Here is a 19,993-nt window from a genome sequence, read left to right as displayed (position 1 = left end):
GACAAGGTTCAACACCTTCCTGCAGACTAGAGGATGTTCCTCGCCTTCTGCATTTTTTAGAAGACCCTCTTTGGCTGGTATTAAAAAAGGTTCTGCACATGCCAATTCCATTACTGATGGGAACCAGACCTGAGACACCCAAAACAGTGGCACTAACAATTTGACATCTCTCCTGTCTCACCTTCAAAGGAACCCTCTGTATCAATGCAAATGGAGAAAAAGCAAGTGCCCTTTTTCCTTCCCAAATTTTATGGAATGAGAGTCCAGCAACGCCAAGGTATCCGGCCTCCAACTGTAAAAATTCTCTATCAGATAAGTGAAACGGCTTGCAAATAGGTCCACTTCTGATGGACCCCACATCTTCTCCAGTCTCATGTAATATTCTATATCAAACTTCCATTCTCCGTCGTCTCTCAAGTGTCTTGAATTCCAATCTGCGGTCTGATTTAAATCGCCTGGGAAATACTCTGCCTTTACTGCAATCTTGTGTTCCAAACACAAATTACAAAAAACCTTTGCTGAACTCGCCAATCCTCTTGATTTTGTTCCCCCCAAATGGTTGATCTAGGCCACCGCTGACACATTGTCCATCCTTATCAATACAGTCTGACCTCCTAGACTGAAACTCTTCATAGCATACGACCCGCAGTTAATTCCAGTTTATATGTGCTGATTTCTCTTCATTTGACAGAAACACCTCCTGTCTCTTTCACGCCCAACAGTGCTCCCCATCCATTCAATCTTGAGTCTATCTCAAAAACAAAACCTAATGACGTTCCAAAAATTGCTCTTCCATTCCATGCCTCCATATTCTTTATCCACCCCATCAATTCTTCCTTTGCTTCCAAACTCAAAGAAATCATGTCTCCATTCCATAATCCTTTCCTTAACGCTTCCCCTTTCAACCTCAGTAAATCTCGGTAATGAAGAGGGCCTGGGGGGGGAAAAAAAAACATCACTTGAATTGAAGAGGACAACAAACCTACTACCCTCACAATGCCCTCAAAGTTAAAAACTCTTTTTTCATACTTTAACGTATCTCTCTTTATCATCTTCACCTTCTTTTCTGGAAGTAACAAACTTTCCACTGTATACACCTGAAATCCCCAAAATTCTATCCTTTGAGATGGTTCTAAAATTGATTTCTCTTCGTTCAACAAAAAACCTAAAACCTTCAATTTCTCCAAAACCTCCTTTAACTTTATCCTCAATTCTTCCTGATCCTGTGACATTAACAAAATGTTGTGCAAATATATTATTATACGTAACCCTCTCTCTCATACATAGGACACAACTACCATCATCACCTTCGTGAAACACCAAGGTACTGAAGATAAGCTGAATGGAAGACACTGAAATTGATAAAGAATCCCTCTATATCTGAATTGTAGGAATTTTTGCCTGTCCTTCTCCATTGGTATTGTGAAATAGGCATCCTTCAGATCTAATTCTACTAACCAGTCTTTTTCCATGAACAGATCTCACAACTAATGAATGCCCTTCATCTTGAAATGCCTGTATATCAAATACCTGTTTAATTCTCACAGGTTTATAACCGGCCTCCATCCTTTGTGTTTTTTCTTCACCAAAAATATATTGCTCACACACCCTTTTGCCCTTTCCTACACGTGCTCTATTGCATTCTTTTGAATTAATGATTCTATCTCTGAATCTACAAACAACTCCTGCTCCCTTGACAATCTTATTTCCATTTTTTCCTCGGTGTGCTTTGGCCAGTCCATAAATTTCATCACATACTCTCGTATTGAATCTAATACCAAAGGATCTTGCTTTATCTTTTCCCATCCCTTCGTGGAAAACCTCAGACGTCCACATCCTTGAGCATGGGTAATACTGGTAGAAATCTCCTTACTCACATTTGCCTCCTCTATGCAACTGGCTTCATCCTCTTGCAAATCTTCCTCTGCCTGATCTACCCAGCCTTCTTCTGTTAGGGTAAAATCCTGAGGTCGATTATAAACCTCTTCCTATAAACAAGTTACCAAACTGGGAATTATACTGGGACCTCTGAACTCCTCGGTCAGTAGATTATCTCCTTCTACTGACCCTGCCAAAAACACCACTTACAAATACCTTCCTCGTGCTTCCTTACACCTTATCCAAGGCTGTAAAAGTATTTACATTGTTCCCAATACTTTTCACAAGACCTTCTCCAAATAGCAATCATTTAGCATACTCAGTGGTTTCCTTCTGCGCCATGTCCTCAAGTTTTGGATTTATTTTCATAAGGATTCCTCGCCTTCTTTCCGACAGCAATCCAGCATTAGCATTACCAAGCATGACCATACCTCTCTGGCTACAACCTCTAAGTAAATTTATGACCACTTGCTCCTCATTAACATAACCGGCCTCCGCCATGTCCAATATTCAGGCCAAGGGACCCACTACGTCTAAACGTTTGTCCTGACAAATCTTTAACGACCTTTCTAACCCCTTTCTTGGGTCCCTGCCATGGCAAAACAAGAAGCTCATGAGCTCTAGATCTAAATTTGGTGTACTACATGCGTTCTCGTCAATCACTGGCCTTGCACATTCCACTCCCAATACTATTCATACTTCCCTATCCAAGGCTTTCCGAAGCAAGACTTAATAAACTTTCCAACATAATCCATAGACCATCATTCACCATTCCTGGGTGTTTAATATCCAAAGGAGTAAGCAGGTCTATCCCAAACGGGTCTTTAACTGTATTACTTGAACACAAACCTTCCAAATTCTCAAAATACCTTTCCATGTGCCATCACAGACACCCATCCTGGTGAAGACCACCAAGTCATCCTTTTCCTTTTTAGACATCTCATTCTCCTCAATATAAATTGACTTTTTGGTCTTTTTCCTACCAACTTCTCCACTTACACCTTCTCCCTTTGAAAGTGAAAAATATTCTTCTACACGCTCTAATTCTCTTTTTCTACTTTTAAGTACACCACCCATAGCTTCCTTTACCCGTCTCCTCATCTCATGTTGAATCAGTCTCTTCACTTCCTCTTCATTAATCATCTCCCCTGTTACCTGAAACTCACCACTCTGTTCCTCAGTCATACTCTATTATCTCATTTTCCAAATATATATTACCAAACTAATTAGACCCTACACCTAATCTTTTCCTCACACAAAAAAAAAATTATCTGCTAAACTTTAACTGACCTTTTTCAACTGCCTCCGTGCCAGTATACACTATCCTTAACTTATAGAAAATTTCCCAATCTAAAATGGCCGGCAAAATCTCGCGTGAACTAGCAATTCACACGCTTGCGAGACGTTGAGCTCCGGTCCTCAAAAGCGCTTGCGAACATGCGCTACCTTAAATCACATCAGGCGCGAGTGAGGACTCCGGTCTTCAAAATCTCCTTCTTGCGCCTTTCCACATAATGCAAAACTTGTCTTGACTCGGGTGCGGAAGCTTATCCGAAGCCTGAATCAACTCTGACGATCCTTGCATGCGAGCGGCAGACCGTCAACAAAAACCTAGCAACGAGCCGCACTCGCACAATCACTGACCCGCGCCTGACTACCAAACAGGTAAGCATGCGCCGAATCTACTATTTAAAAAACGCTCGTTCATCCTCAACTTAAACAATTTCCTAGCAATAGTTTTCACAACATTTTAAATCGTTAAAAGGCTAAACTATATATTTCTTAAAGTAATATATACATTTGCTTTTTTCTTTTAGAAAAGAAAACTTGTCTTAATCAGAGAAACAGTTCCAGCCACGCGTCCATATATTATAAGCTGAGGCTAAAACGATCACAATCGTAGCACACTTACTCAAACCACACTAGTCAAACAAGTAACAGTTTGTAATAAATTAAAAAGGTACTTCGCTCTCCTAGAGCAGAATTAAAAGAGGAAGACTGTTTGGTTTCATGGACTAGCGTTTTTAATTGTTATAATGTTCTTTAAAGGTGTTGCAGGAGTAGCATTAGAAGATATAATGCATAATGGTAGCCTACAGTCTTGAAATGAAATTGTTGGCCAGTTCAGGTAGTTACAATATGCAGACATTCGAACAGCAAGAGTTAATGGAGTAAATGACATAGTAGACCGCTGAAACAATCAATCGACCGTCACAAGGGGTCTAGTCAGATTGGGTGTGAGCTTTGGGAACACAGCTCAGTTTGCGTGTGTGTTAAAGTATTTGTCACTGACAAAGGGTTTAATGGGTCTCCCATTTTGATGACTCTTTCGCATTATACAATTGACATACTATCATGCTTGCATGGAGGAATAACAAGTTTAGCCCTTAATGTTCTCTATGCTAATGATAAGAACAAGAGTTAAACTTTAAGGGTCTTTTTTGTCCCGATACTCCATTCACATGGGCAATATGCTTCTACCAACACAAAGTCCCCATAAAGGTCAGTGACATTCATCAGGACCATAACACAAAAGAATCGAGCATTGAAAAATGCATTAGGTTTCGCCTATGTGATTAATAAGCAGTTTCTTGTTGTAAGTTGTAGATTGCTGAGTAGTTGTAAAATATAAGTTACAGAAAGTCTGTTAACCCCTTCGCTGCTAGGCCTTTTCCCCTCCTGTGCTAAGCCTTTTTGGGCTATTTGGGGTAGTGCGCGCTTAGGCCCCTGTAAGTTTTTGACCACATTAGGTATCCACGCCAAATTTGCGTCCTTTTCTTCCAACATCATGGGGATTCTAAAGGTACCCAGGGTTTGTGGATTCTCTTAGAGGGTTCCCAGAAATTAGTCAAAATACAGCAACATTTTTTTTTTTTTGTTAACCCCTTCAGCGCTGGGCGAATTCCGCCGCGGTGCTGAAGGGTTCGAGCGCGGGCGGGCTCATGACGGAACGGTTCCGTCATGAGCACAGCTCAACCGTGGCTCATGACGGAACCGTTCCGTCATGAGCATGGAAGGGGTTAAAAATGGGGAAAAGTGGCTGCAAATGAAAGCATCTGGGTTTCTCTCTGCAAATGATATCAAAAAAGGGTTTGTGGGGCTGAAATCAGATGACAGATTTTTGGCAGAAATCCAACATTTTTTACACAGTTTTGACATTTTTCTGGGACATACCCTATTTTTGCTATTTTTTGTGCTTTCAACCTCCTTCCAGATAATGGTAAAAATGGGTAGAAAAGCAATAATGGATCCTGGAAAGCTATACATTTTTAAAAAGTAGACAAAATTCTGAATTCAGCAAGGGATAATTTGTGTAGATCCATCAAGGTTTCTTTATCGAAACTAACAGGTAAATATAGGAAAAATTAAAAATTTGCTGAAAAAAGCAGCCTTTTGAGTCAACGTTTTCACCTGTAACGTCTTCGAATTATGACATCTCTTTGAAAGCAATGTAGCGTTACATCCGGTGGTCCTTCCTGGTTGTGGGGATATATAGGACTTGTAGGTTCACCAAGAGCCCAACGAACCCAGAGTAAAAAACTGAGCAGCATTTTGTAATTTTTTTTTTTTGTTCCGGGTATATAGCAATTATTGTGCGAAAATGTATGTATACATGGAAAAATCGGTATGAAAGACACCTATGTATTTCTGAAATGGGAACAAATTACAGAGTTTAGAAACAGTGCATATTTGGACATTTTCGAAATTGGGAATACTCATACTTGCATGACAATTATTGGTCATTTTTCAAAATGACTTTTTTTTACACAATGTCTTTCATTTGGAAGGGAGAAATGCATCAAAAATCAATAGGTAATAACAGTTGCTTTACAAATCTGAACTACCCTAAGTCTCCCGATAAAAATGGTACCTCACTTGTGTGGGTAGGCATAGTACCCACGACAGGAAGTGGCTCAAAACCTAAGGTAAACACACCCCACTTTCACACTGAAAATTTACACTTTTTTTGCGAAGAGTCTAGCTGTAGTTTTTTAACCCTAGCCCTGCCGGCACCTAGGGAAACCTAGCAAACGTATACATTTTTGAAAACTAGACACCCAGGGGAATCCAGGATGGGGTGACTTGACTGCCTCCCACCATGGTCTGTAACCCAGAATCCCTTGCAAACGTAAAAAATTGACCAAAAAAAAAAAAAAACACATTTTCCCCATATTTCTGTGATGGAAAGTTCTGGAATCTGCGTGGATCCACAAATTTCCACCAACCCCGCGTTCCCCAAAGTCCTACGAGAAAAACGGTACCTCACTTGTGCGGGTCGGCATAGTGCCCGCGACAGGAAACGGCGCAAAACGCAACGTGGTCACACCTCAATTTTGCAGTGAAAAATGACCCTTTTTTGGCAAAGTGACTAGCTGTAGTTTTTGAACCCTAGCCCTGCCGGCACCTAGGGAAACCTAGCAAACCTATACATTTTTGAAAACTAGACACCCAGGGGAATACAGGATGGGGTGACTTGACTGCCTCCCACCATGGTCTGTTACCCAGAATCCCTTGCAAACGTAAAAAATTGACAAAAAAAAACACATTTTCCCCATATTTCTGTGATGGAAAGTTCTGGAATCTGCGGGGATCCACAAATTTCCACCCACCCCGCGTTCCCCAAAGTCCTACGAGAAAAATGGTACCTCACTTGTGCGGGTCGGCATAGTGCCCGCGACAGGAAACGGCGCAAAACGCAACGTGGTCACACCTCAATTTTGCAGTGAAAAATGACCCTTTTTTGGCAAAGTGACTAGCTGTAGTTTTTGAACCCTAGCCCTGCCGGCACCTAGGGAAACCTAGCAAACCTATACATTTTTGAAAACTAGACACCCAGGGGAATCCAGGATGGGGTAATTTGACTGCCTCCCACCATGGTCTGTTACCCAGAATCCCTTGCAAACGCAAAAAAATAAAAAAAAAAACACATTTTCCCCATATTTCTGTTATGGAAAGTTCTGGAATCTGCGTGGATCCACAAATTTCCACCCACACTGCGTTCCCCAAAGTCTTACGAGAAAGATGGTACCTCACTTGTGTGGGTCGGCCTAGTGCCCACGACAGTAAACGGCGCAAAACGCAACGTGGCCACACCTCAACTTTGCAGTGAAAAATGACCCTTTTTTGGCAAAGTGACGAGCTGTAGTTTTTGAACCCTAGCCCTGCCGGCACCTAGGGAAACCTAGCAAACCTATACATTTTTGAAAACTAGACACCCAGGGGAATCCAGGATGGGGTGACTTGAGTGCCTCCCACCATGGTCTGTTACCCAGAATCCCTTGCAAACGTAAAACATTGACAAAAAAAAAAAACACATTTTCCCCACATTTCTGTGATGGAAAGTTCTGGAATCTGCGTGGATCCACAAATTTCCACCCACCCCACATTCCCGGAAGTCTTACGAGAAAAATGGTACCTCACTTGTGCGGGTCGGCATAGTGCCCGCGACAGGAAGCGGTGCAAAACGCAACGTGGTCACACCCCAATTTTGCAGTGAAAAATGACCCTTTTTTGGCAAAGTGACGAGCCGTAGTTTTTTAACCCTAGCCCTGCCGGCACCTAGGGAAACCTTGCAAACCTATACATTTTTGAAAACTAGACACCCAGGGGAATCCAGGATGGGGTGACTTGACTGCCTCCCACCATGGTCTGTTACCCAGAATCCCTTGCAAACGTAAAAAATGGACCAAAAAAAACACGTTTTCCCCACATTTTTGTGACGGAAAGTTCTGGAATCTGCGTGGATCCACAAATTTCCACCCACCCCACGTTCCCCAAAGTCTTACGAGAAAAATGGTACCTCACTTGTGCGGGTCGGCATAGTGGCCGCGTCAGGAAACGGCTCAAAACGCAACGTGGTCACACCTCAATTTTGCAGTGAAAAATGACCCTTTTTTGGCAAAGTGACGAGCTGCAGTTTTTGAACCCTAGCTCTGCCGGCACCTAGGGAAACTTACCAAACCCACGCATTTCTGAAAACTAGACACCCGGCGGCTTCCAGGGAGGTATGGCTTGCGTGGATCCCCCAACGTTTCCTTACCCAGAATCCCCTGCAAACCTCAATTTTAGCTGAAAAAAAATCACTTTTTTCACACATTTTGGTGTGGGAAAGTTATGGCATCACCGGGCTCACACAAATTTACCACCACCCAGCGTTCCCCCAGGTCTCCCGGTAAAAATGGTGCCTCACTTGTGTGGGAGGCCCAAGTACCCGCGGCAGGCAAGGGTCCAAAACGTAGTGAGGTGACATTAAAATGGCCTATCGCAAAACCACCTGGTTTTGCAAGGGGGGGGGTCACTTTGGTTTTTGACCTGGTGCTCGGCGGCCATCTAGGGAAACCTACCAAACCCGCGCATTTCTGAAAACTAGACACCCGGCGGCTTCCAGGGAGGTATGGCTTGCGTGGATCCCCCAACGTTTCCTTACCCAGAATCCCCTGCAAACCTCAATTTTGGCTGAAAAAAAAATCACTTTTTTCACACATTTTGGGGTGGGAAAGTTGTGGCATCACCGGGCTCACACAAATTTACCACTACCCAGCGTTCGCCCAGGTCTCCGGGTAAAAATGGTGCCTCACTTGTGTGGGAGGCCCAAGTACCCGCGGCAGGCAAGGGCCCAAAACGTAGTGAGGCGACATTTGGGATAGGCAATGTTGATGTCGCCTCACTACGTTTTGGGCCCTTGCCTGCCGCGGGTACTTGGGCCTCCCACACAAGTGAGGCACTATTTTTACCGGTAGACCTGGGGGAACGCTGGGTGGTGGTAAATTTGTGTGAGCCCGGTGATGCCACAACTTTCCCACCCCAAAATGTGTGAAAAAAGTGATTTTGTTCAGCTAAAATTGAGGTTTGCAGGGGATTCTGGGTAAGGAAACTTTGGGGGATCCACGCAAGCCATACCTCCCAGGAAGCCGCCGGGTGTCTAGTTTTCGGAAATGTGTGGGTTTGTTAGGTTTCCCTAGATGGCCGCCGAGCACCGGGTCAAAAACCAAAGTGACCCCCCTTGCAAAACCAGGTGGTTTTGCAATAGGCCATTTTGATGTCACCTCACTAAGTTTTGGGCCCTTGCCTGCCGCGGGTACTTGGGCCTCCCACACAAGTGAGGCACCATTTTTACCAGGAGACCCGGGGGAACGCTGGGTGGTGGTAAATTTGTGTGAGCCCGGTGATGCCACAACTTTCCGACCCCAAAATGTGTGAAAAAGGTGATTTTTCCAGCTAAAATTGAGGTTTGCAGGGGATTCTGGGTAAGAAAACGTTGGGGGATCCACGCAAGCCATACCGCCCTGCGAGCCGCCGGGTGTCTAGTTTTCAGAAATGTGTGGGTTTGGTAGGTTTCCCTAGATGGCCGCCGAGCACCGGGTCAATAACCAAAGTGACCCCCCTTGCAAAACCAGATTAACTATTGTTCCTACAGCGTGAGAATTTTGGAGTAAAATTGGAAAGAAAATGTGGCAGACATTTTGAGGTTTGCAGGACATTGGGGATAAAAAACAAAATTTTCATTCACAAGAGAGACATCACCATGAACTCCCATGGGTTTTCAACAATATCTACGGTTGGTGGGTTATTCTTACATGGAAAGTGTACCTTGGCAGAGAAACTAAAGACAAACATTGCTGCACAACCATCTATTCCTCAAACACACACACATACTGGTTGGATTTGGCATGAGGGCGAGTCATGGTTCAGTGTATTAAATTTTATTAACTAGTGATTTCACAAAAATGAAATGCACTGTCAATAATTAAATTCCCAAAAAACCAAACCAATGACTCGCAGCTCGTGAGCTGTAAAGCCACGTCAAGGCACCAACCCCTTTACAGGCCATTCACACACCTTTCATACGTGATACAAACAAGACCATTCGCACCACCAGGTACAAAAGCAACACAGTACACAATTCACCAAAAAGGGACAAGGTACACCCTGCTTCAGAAAGACAAATATTACTGCACAGCCATCTAATCCGCAAGCACACACACATACTTGTTGGATTTGGCACGAGGGTGAGTGATGGTTCAGTAGATACAATTGTATTAGCAAGTGATTTCACAAAACATGAAATGCACTGGTAATAATTGAAAGGGCGAGAATCTGAACCATTGACTCACAGCTCGTGAGCTGTAAAGCCACGACAAGGCACCAACCTCTTTACAGGCCACTCATACACCTTTCACACGTGTGAGACATACAAAACCATCCACACCGCCAGCCGCGGGCCCATCACATAACAAAACTCACACCAGCACACAGCGCCATTCAAGGGCCCATCACTTTCACACGCCCACAATCCAGACACAGCAACTACACATGCTGATGGATTGCGTGGAGTGGCACTCAGCTAGCAGTGTGTGTAGTGACCAGCAGAAAGTCACTACTCACACACAGCCAGCCGAGCTCCAGTCCACACACACCGCTAGCAGAGCGCCAGTCCACACACTCCGCTAGCAGAGCGCCAGTCCACGCACACCGCTAGCCAAGTGCCAGTCCAGGCACACCGCCAGCCAAGCGCCAGTCCAGGCACGCCGCCAGCCAAGCGCCAGTCCAGGCACACCGCCAGCCAATCGCCAGTCCAGGCACACCGCCAGCCAATCGCCAATCCACGCACACCGCCAGCCAAGCTCCAGTCCACTGACACCTCCAGCCAAGCACCAGTCCACTGACACCTCCAGCCAAGCACCAGTCCGCACACACCACCAGTCCACACACACCGCCAGCCAAGTACCAGTCCACGCACCCCGCCAGCCAAGCTCCAGTCCACGCACACCGCCTGCCAAGCTCCAGTCCACGCACACCGCCTGCCAAGCTCCAGTCCACTGACACCAGCCAAGCACCAGTCCACGGACACCACCAGCCAAGCACCAGTCCGCACACACCACCAGTCCGCACACACCACCAGTCCACGCACACCGCCAGTCCACACTCACCGCCAGCCAAGCACCATTCCACGCACACCACCAACCAAGTGCCAGTCCACACACACCAACAGCCAAGCGCAAGCCTACACACACCGCCATCACATTTAGGATTTTTTTTAGAAAAAAATAAAAACACAAACAAATCGCAAATAGATACAAATCTTCTAACAGAAAATCAGCAACTAAATACATTGCACTAACACCATCCTTGAAACAGAATCAAATTATCCAAAGAATACAGACCAGGCAGTTCACTTTACCACTCATGAATGCTCCCAATAATTCTTTCACGTGTGGTACGCTCTAAAACAAGCAGGAAGACACAGTGCAGAATGAGAAGGACAGTCGGGGCAGTACATACGACTCTCCTTCCGCGTACCTCTTCGCCAACAGACTCTACATCTCCTACTGGGAAAATCTTTTGAGGGTGTGGGAGGAATGTGATCTGGAAAGTGGCGATCTTTCAATCAAGCAACATCCTCCACCACTCCAACTCTAGGAACACTTGCCTGTTCCACTACAACAAGGCTGCCTATTACAGACTCCTGAAACTTAGCAAAAGTCATCTTTGACTCAGGGCAAGAATCCTGGAACACAACAAAAGCATTAAACATTGCCAAGTGGAAAAGATGGATAGCCAACTTCTTGTACCAAATGTAAGCCTTACGAAGAGCAGTGTAAGGTTCCAACCTCTGATCTACTCTGTCAACACCACCCATGTGCCTATTATAGTCTAAAATGCACACATGTTTGCGCGCTTCAGCGACCTGACCCCAAACAGTCACAGGTGCAGTGCTTTCATCATGGATGGTAGTCAGCATGTAGACATCTCTCCTGTCTGAAAACTTCACAGCAAGAAGCTCCTGGCAACGCAACGCAACGCACTGTCCCCGCACAAGCTTTTGACAAACAAGTTCTATCGGGAAACCTTTACGGTTAGAGCGGATTGTGCCACAAGCAACAGTGTCCACTTTGGCCAATTCCCTGAACAACCGCACACCAGTGTAGAAGTTATCTACATATAAATGGTGGCCTTAGTTGAAAAATCCTCTACCAAGTTCCCAAACAAGTTTCTCAGTCACTCCAAAAGTGGACGGACAACCAGGGAGGTTAATCCTAGATTCCTTACCGGTGTACACCCTGAAATTAGACACATATCCAGTCCTACTGTCACACAGCATATACAGCTTTATTCCATAGCGTGCCCTCTTACTAGGAATGTATTGCCTAAAAACCAAGTGGCCCTTGAACAACACCAAAGACTCATCCACTGCAATTTCTTTCCCAGGGGCATAAATCTCAGAAAATCGATCAACAAAGTGATCAAGCACAGGCCTAATCTTGAAAAGACGGTCACAATCAGGGTGATCTCGTGGCAACGCTAAACCATTATCAACAAAATGCATCATCCGAAGCAGAAGCAAATACCTGTCACGACTCATGACTGCGGGAAAAATAGACGTTGCCATCAAGGGACTGCTAGACCAATATGAAGACATTGATGGCTTCCTTAGCAAGCCCATCAAAAAAGTTAAACCCAAGAACTTCTTCATCTCTTCAACATTTGTGGGAGTCCACCGGGTAGCTCTAGAGTAGGGCCTAAGTCTGGCACTGTTGTCCCTCAAAAACTGTTCGGCATACAAATTAGTCTGCTCAACAATCTCTGCCAAAAACACATCGTCCATAAACAACTGAAAAAAATTTACCGGCAAAAAGTTTACAGTATTCACTCTAGACCCTGGAACACCAGTAAACTCTGGCAATGCCGGCTGCACCATGCCAGGGGCAACCCAGAGGTCATCACTTTCAAAGGGAAGCCTGCAAGCCCCAGCCTGCAGCCCAGATGCCTCTTGCCGCACTACACCAACGGGAAGCCTTGCAGCCCCAGGCTGCAGCCCAGATGCCTCTTGCCGCACTATCGGCACATCAGTCTCCTCCTCTAACACAGGCACTTCATCCGCACTAAGAGTATCTTCATCATCCGATGACTCCATACGGAGAGACAACTCACTGCCAGAATCGTCCCCTGCCTCCTCTCCCTCAGATGCAGAGTCAGTCTCTGAACAATGGTCAGAGGAAGACTCAAACAGCAAACCAACAACCTGCTGAGCAGTAATCCTGCGGCTAGCCATTATACTTACTAAGATAGAAGACTGCACAAACAAGTCAACAACAACCAACAATGTGCAAATCAAGTAAGTAAAGAAATGTGTACCTTTATTACAAAGATCAATGTACTCAAAAACTATACAATCCAATTACAAGAGACAGCTGCACTCACCAGAAACCAACTCTGCAGTGACACCGCAAAAACCAACGATATCAAACTAGAAAGAAGAAAAAAAAACAAATTACTCACAAGACAACAAAATACACATCGAGCACCAATGCAAAGTTTTTGACACTCAAAAAACAAACATACTGCTATTATTACACCATTCGCAAAAACAATTCATGCAGAGAAATCAAACACATTTACATTGTACAAAAAAAGAGTCTCTTACCAAACTACACAAACAGCAGAACCACCAGTAACAACACGGCAAACTGAAAAGAGCAAAAGCCTTCACCTAGAACAAAAAAGTAAAAAAAAAAAAAACATTACTATTGCAATTCACAAAAAATATAACAATAAACATTATAACATGCTATGTTACTACCCAAATGGTCAATCGGGTTATGTGCCAGGTGGGGCAGAAAACAGCAGGAAAAAATAAAGGCTACTCTGTCCCGGGGCGGGTGGGCCAAATACATATTATAAAAATTGCCCCCTGGAAGCGACCCTTGCCAAAGGGGTCACTTCCATTTTTATTTACACTAATTCCCTGGTGTCTAGTGGGCTTTTCTGCCCCCCCTGCGGATGGACCGAAAGTCGACCGATCTGCCCCCAGGGGGGGGGGGGGCAGAAAAGTCTTTCAGAAAATTATGCCCCCAAGGAAGCGACCCTTGCCCAAGGGGTCGCTTCCCAAATGAACAAAACGACATCCCTGGTGTCTAGTGGGCTTTTCTGCCCCCCCTGGGGGCAGAAACGGACCGAAAGTGGACTAATCTGCCCCCAGGGGGGGCAGAAAAGTCTGTGCAATAATTATTCCCCAAGGGAAGCGACCCTTGCCCAAGGGGTCGCTTCCCATATCAATAAAACCACATCCCTGGTGTCTAGTGGGCTTTTCTGCCCCCCCTGGGGGCAGAAACGGACCGAAAGTGGACCAATCTAAAGAAAAGTCTGTGCAATTATTATTCCCCAAGGGAAGCGACCCTTTCCCAAGGGGTCGCTTCCCAAATCAACAAAACGACATCCCTGGTGTCTAGTGGGCTTTTCTGCTTTTCTGCCCCCCCCTGGGGGCAGAAACGGACCGAAAGTGGACCGATCTGCCCCCAGGGGGGGGGACAGAAAAGTCTGAGTAATAATTATTCCCCAAGGGAAGCGATCCTTGCCCAAGGGGTCGCTTCCCAAATGATCAAATGGACATCCCTGGTGTCTAGTGGAGCATCTCTGCTCCATGATCGCGACGCTGTGCGCGATCGTGGGACAGCATTGAGACATCAGGGGAGAGGAAATACTCTTTCCTCTCCCCCGATGCCTCAAGGCCCCCCGCCACACCGCAGCAAAATACTCACCCTCCCCGTTGGACGCGCTGGAAGAAATGAATTCCAGCGCGTCCAACGCTTCCTGATGACGCAGGCGCGCGCGGACGTCATCAGGAAGCGTGGGGGGGGCTCGGGGGTGGCAGCGGAAACTCTTCCGCTGCCATCCCCCTCTGTGGGGGCACGATCGATGCCCCGGGGGGGAGGTGGGGGGGGGGGGGGTTTGCCAGCGCTTCCCCCAGGGGCTGTGCTCATGACGGAGCGGTTCCGTCATGAGCACAGCTCAACCGATGCTCATGACGGAACCGCTCCGTCATGAGCATCGAAGGGGTTAAAGTGTTTTGAATTGTTTATGTACAAAAAAAGCAATATATTGTTCTATTACTAGTGGTATACTGCACATAGCAAAATTTTGCAAAATGAAAGTAAATATAGAATTAATTGATGTAATATTAATATTGTGTGTTTAGAGGAGTTCTGACAACTTTTGGCGCTGGTGCCACTGCGCCTGCTGCACTATTCAAATCATGACTCTAGTTGCTGCAAGGTAACTGCAGTTGTGACTGCTTATTTATCAGTTTAATATAGCAATATTGGTGTTTAGTGGGGTCCATAGAGCTTTTGGCCCCGATGTCACTGCACCTGCTGTACAATTCAATCAAGCCCCTTTAGGTAGAGGAGTTCTGACACATATTGGGCCCGGTGCCACTCAGTGGTGTGGAATTTAATATAATATCTACTTGTCCATGGGGCAGGTTGCTTCATAAATCTACTTGTCCTGTGACAAGATACCCTTGCCATGTAGTGCAGCGACAAATTATGGCAGCAATCTCATTATATAAGAGCTCTGTTAAAGCCTTTCTGATTATGCCATAGCTCATACCATAGTAGTGTTTGATTAGTTGTAATACCCTTATGTTGCCATGTTTCTGATGAGCAGCGCAGAGTGGGCAAGCCGGAACGAGTTCAGGCATGGTAAGGGCTAATGACGGAGTTAAGAGATGGCGCGGCATCGGAGGCTTCCACCCCAGAGAGACCCCCACATGTAGAGAACCCCCAGGGACCAGATTAGGATGGAACAACGCAGTAGAGCCAGAGGGATGTGAGTATTCCATGGCATCGACACACACAGGAGAGGATGAAGTTGCGATGGAAGGCTCCGGCGCAGCACCATTACACACACCTCGAGCGCAAGACAGTCTACTAACTGAGCCCAATAGTGGTAGAGGGGAGACAGCAGTGCAGGGAGGGAGGGGGAGGGGGGAGACCTAGTTACTTGTTGGGGGGAGGGGAGGGGAGAATTTTCTCATATGTATGCCGAACCGATATTAGATAGCGGTGTGACCGTTACAGCCAAACGTTTCCAGATGGGACCAAGTAGGGGCAACAAGTGATGCATTTGCCTGGTAGTGCTCGATTTTTATTGTACATTGACACCCTGAAAATGGATATGCTATATGACATGTAAAAGGCAATAAAATGGGTTTACAAAAAAAAAAATGTTCACATGCTTCCGCAGATCTACATACTGGGGCTGAAGGTACTGGTAAGCAATAGTTTCAGGGTTGGAATGCACTTTTGAGTCTGTGCAAACTTACTAACTTGCATGTTTTAAGGGTCTTCAAAACCTTCTCAAATCTTTTCCCATACAGAGAAATATTGGAGACTTACTCCTGACAATGTCAGACATAAACCTTCTTCCAGAGTTGGGGAAAAAAAGCAGGAGAAGGGAAAAGTGAACTTGCAAACACTCATATTTTCGCATGGGCAAATCTACAAATGCTTATTTGCTCATGCTAAAAAATGCAGTTCACATATATTTTCTAGGAGTACTATTTCTTGTCCTACTTCTGAAAATTCTTGGGAATTCAGGAAAGCCGTATAGCTGCACTTTATACAAGGACATATACCATCGGTGCACTTTTGAGACTTTCATTAATAATTGGGCCCCTGATTTGGTCTGGTGATAACCGTTACCATGTGTGTTTATTAAAATTCGGTCTCTCACGCAGTATCGGCTGGCTTCACTGTGAGTGACAGCATTCTGCTCTTTCACAAGGAGCATATCAACACACAAAGTAATTTTGTTCAGTGGCAGTTACTACTGTAAAAGTGAGGGCTTTTTGAGACTAAAAAACTATTTTTTTTGCGTTTGCCAATGTCTGTTATAATGGTGAGGGACTGACATCTCCCACTCCAAAAAGGTTTTACAAAAACAATGTCAAAACAAGTCGCACATTGACAAAACTAAAAAGCTGACCACCAATGTCAGACCTAATGGCTTTGCCAATGCTGGTTTATTTTTGTTTCCCATAATCTTATTGAAACTGGTTACACTGATTTTCCATTATGAATATTTTTGGGAAATACTAACATGCATCAGCACATGTTACTAAATGATGCTGCAAAGAAATGATACCTGAAATTTTACAGCAGTTTTGCAAAATGTTTTTTTTCTTGCTTTAATTTTTTATGAACATCTTATTTTGAGAGCAAAGAATAGTCTGTCTTGCTTTTAAGCTTCTGCAAATATTTGCATCAAATCAGAGACCATTCTGGGAGCATTATACATAGCGTCATATTGCCAAACTTCGAAAACGTGTGTACACATTTTTATGCTGGAGCCCCTATCAGTAGTGCAGTCAGTGCTTACAACATTTACTTAGAGTGTTCACCCTAATACAGGCTTTCAAATAATGAACCCTAAATACATCAAACAATCAAGCATTTGTAAAGCGAACTACTCACCCGTGAGAGTCTCAAGGTGCTGGGGGGGAGGAGGGGGAGGCCAGAGCGGTGCTGCTACTGCTCGAACAGCCAGGTTTTGAGGAGTCTCCTGAAGGTCAGCAGGTCCTGGGTTTGCTGCAGGTGGATGGGGATGGTGTTCCAAGTCTTCACGGCGAGGTGGGAGAACGATCTGCCGCGAGTGGTAGCTCTTCGGATGCGGGGGATGGTGGCAAGGGCGAGGTCAGCGGAGTGGAGCTGGCGCTTTGGGGTGTAGAAGGTGAGTCGTCGGTTGAGGTATGATGGTCCGGTGTTGTGGAGTGCCTTGTGAGCGTGGGTGAGGAGTTTGAAGGTGATCCTCTTGTTGACGGGGAGCCAGTGTAGGTCTCTCAGGTGGGGTGTGATGTGGCTGTGGCAGGGGATGTCGAGGATGAGGCGTGCAGAGGCGTTCTGAATGCGTTGTAGTTGTTTCAGGAGTTTGGTTTATGCTCCTGTGTAGAGGGCGTTGTCGTAGTCCAGCCTGCTGCTGACGAGGGCCTGGGTGACTGTTGTAAGAAAGTGGGTTTCTGTAGCAGTAACCCCCCCCCCCTCTTTTGCCTGATAACTGATGCACTTTTCCTTGTTGTGCCTTGGCCCCTGCCAATCAGGTGCCCAGGGCCTGTGTTCCTGCCCTAAAAACTGCCCAACAGCCAAAACCCAATCGGCATCTCTGGTCACCTGTCCGCCCCTGGTAAATGGTACCCTAGATGCCCAGGGCCTTGTGACCAGAGAAGGCCCCTAAGGGCAGCAGCACTTATTGTGCCACCCTTAGAGGCCCTGTACCCTGACACACACACACACACACACACACGCACACACACTGCCTTTGCAGGCTGAATGTCTGGGTGCAGAACAAAACAAAGCGAAGAGTCGACATGGCACACATCCCTGTGTGCCATGCCCACAACACACCGCCCTGGCATACCTCAGTCACCTCTCAAGCTGTGTGCCCTATGCCAGAGGTGTGGGCACAGGTGAACGAGTCCTGTGCCCCTACAGTACCCAGGAGCATTCCTGGGAACTGTAAGTGCAGTGCTGCTATTACGAGTACATGGTGCTGGGAGGTTGTCAACACGAACTCCACAGCACCATGATGGCTACACTGAAGACTGAGATGTTTGGTATCAAACTTCTCAGCACAGTAAACCGACACTGATGCCAGTGTGGGATTTAATGTAAGATGCACGACAGAGGGCATCTTAGAGATGGCCCCTGAACCTAACCTACAATCCACGTCTTGTCTGAGGGGCTGCCTAGGCTGCCACACAGCAGACAGGTTGCTGGACCCCTGGGTAGAGAGCCATTTGATCTCCTGGGCCTGCAACAATGCACATCCTGGGTGAGGTGCGAAGTCACCTCCCCCAGGATGGGCTGGGGAAGCTTCAAAGGCATTCCACCTTTGTGAGCTTCTCCAGGCCACTTGCTGTACCCTGCAACTGGCCCCTACCCGTTCTCAACCCCCTCTCTGGCGGGAAGACTGGCCGGAAACCCCCAAGGCAGGACAGGGGGTGTGCCAGCCTCTGCCAATCCCACCCCTCAGGTGGGGGAGGCGAGGTGAAGCACGTCCCCCGGCTCTCGCCATCTTGAAGATGGGGAGCCCTGCCCAATCAGGAATAGGCCACTGCCCCCTCCCACAGGAGTGTGGCAGGATAGGGGGTGTACCCACCTCAGGGCAGGGACCCAGGGGTCCCTGCCCTTTACCTACCTGTAACGCCCCTACATTTAGTATTTAGGGGCACCCTGAACCTTCCTTCCTCAGATCCAGATTCGAAAACAAGCAAGAAAATCAAGAAACCAGAAGACCCGCCGCGCAGCTGCTAACAAAAGGATGACATCAACTGACTTGGCCCCGGCCCTACCGGCCTGTTGATCCTTGAACCTGCTCCTGTGGAACTCCGGCGCCTTCAGTGGTCATCAACCTCAAAAACCCCGGAGGACCTGACCACCATGAGACTCTACCAAGACTGGGACTCCCATGAGCAGTGGATCTGCTCAAAGCAAGTTTCTAACCCCTGGCATCAGCCCGGAACTGCAAACCCTGCACACTCTGCACCCGCCAAGCCTGGCCTGTGCCGGAGTGAACAACGACCCCGAGGACGTCCCCCCGGCGACTGTGACCCCGAATCCAGCACCCAAGGACTCACCTCGAAGCACCGGATGCCTGCAGCCTCATGACAAGGTACCCCCCCAACCGCGATCAACAGAGGGTAAGATTTCCTGACATCAAATGCACCCCTGCACCCGGCGCCCTGCGGCCCCCTGTGCCCAACTCCTGGGTACCTACCTATCCTCCAACTACCCAACTTTCCTCTCAAAGAGGTGGTGGCACCTGAAGAGTCTTCGACCCCGAGCTTGCAGCCTTTGCTCAACCTGGAGCTTTCCCATTGAAATCTATTGAGCGTCCGAAGGCTCAAAAGCACCCTGCACCCAGCCGCCCCAGTGGCCCTGGCAGTGTAACTTCTACTCCTACCTACTTCCTCATTTGCCCTGAGCAAGTGACCAGGGGCCCAGCTCCCACAGCCCCACCAACCGAAGGCCCCCTGCCTCTCATTGGATAACATTGGGCCTAACTACCTCTGCAACCGGCTGCCCCTGTGCCGCTGAGGGTGTAACATCAACCTTAACTCTGCCAGTCGAGTACTTACCCAAAAGCCGATAACTCACTTTTCTTCCATAGGGTAACATTGATTGGTTTTCTCTGAAATTTCTTCTTAGTGTGGAGTTTCTAAACTTTAAAATATTCACCTAAAATCAACCGAGTAACGAAAACGGAAATACTCACCTGCTATTAGGAGAGATACCAGTGCTGGATCTTGGTGCCCAGCACTGACCCTGAAAAGTACTCA

At 46.6% G+C, this 19,993-nt stretch overlaps 1 protein-coding gene across 2 annotated transcripts in view; it reads right to left on the bottom strand.

The window, feature by feature from the left end:
• Nucleotides 1–19,993, bottom strand: part of MEI4 (meiotic double-stranded break formation protein 4) — a 176,681-nt gene that overhangs the window by 66,579 nt on the left and 90,109 nt on the right. The window contains exons 3-4 of one of the 2 annotated variants that reach the window (XM_085609203.1): nucleotides 13,304–13,369; nucleotides 13,081–13,126 (exon numbers count right to left, since the gene is read on the bottom strand). The exons of the other annotated variant lie outside the window; for it this stretch is intronic. Of the exons in view, the coding sequence (XP_085465329.1) occupies nucleotides 13,081–13,126; nucleotides 13,304–13,369 (112 nt within the window). The remainder of the gene's footprint in view (nucleotides 1–13,080; nucleotides 13,127–13,303; nucleotides 13,370–19,993) is intronic. 2 annotated transcript variants of the gene reach the window in all.

The sequence above is a fragment of the Triturus cristatus genome, chromosome 6, assembly GCF_964204655.1.
Source record: "Triturus cristatus chromosome 6, aTriCri1.1, whole genome shotgun sequence".
In the NCBI taxonomy this organism is placed as follows: Eukaryota; Metazoa; Chordata; class Amphibia; order Caudata; family Salamandridae; genus Triturus; species Triturus cristatus.
Note: the sequence above shows the minus strand (reverse complement) of the source record. Positions and strands in the feature narration are given on the sequence as shown.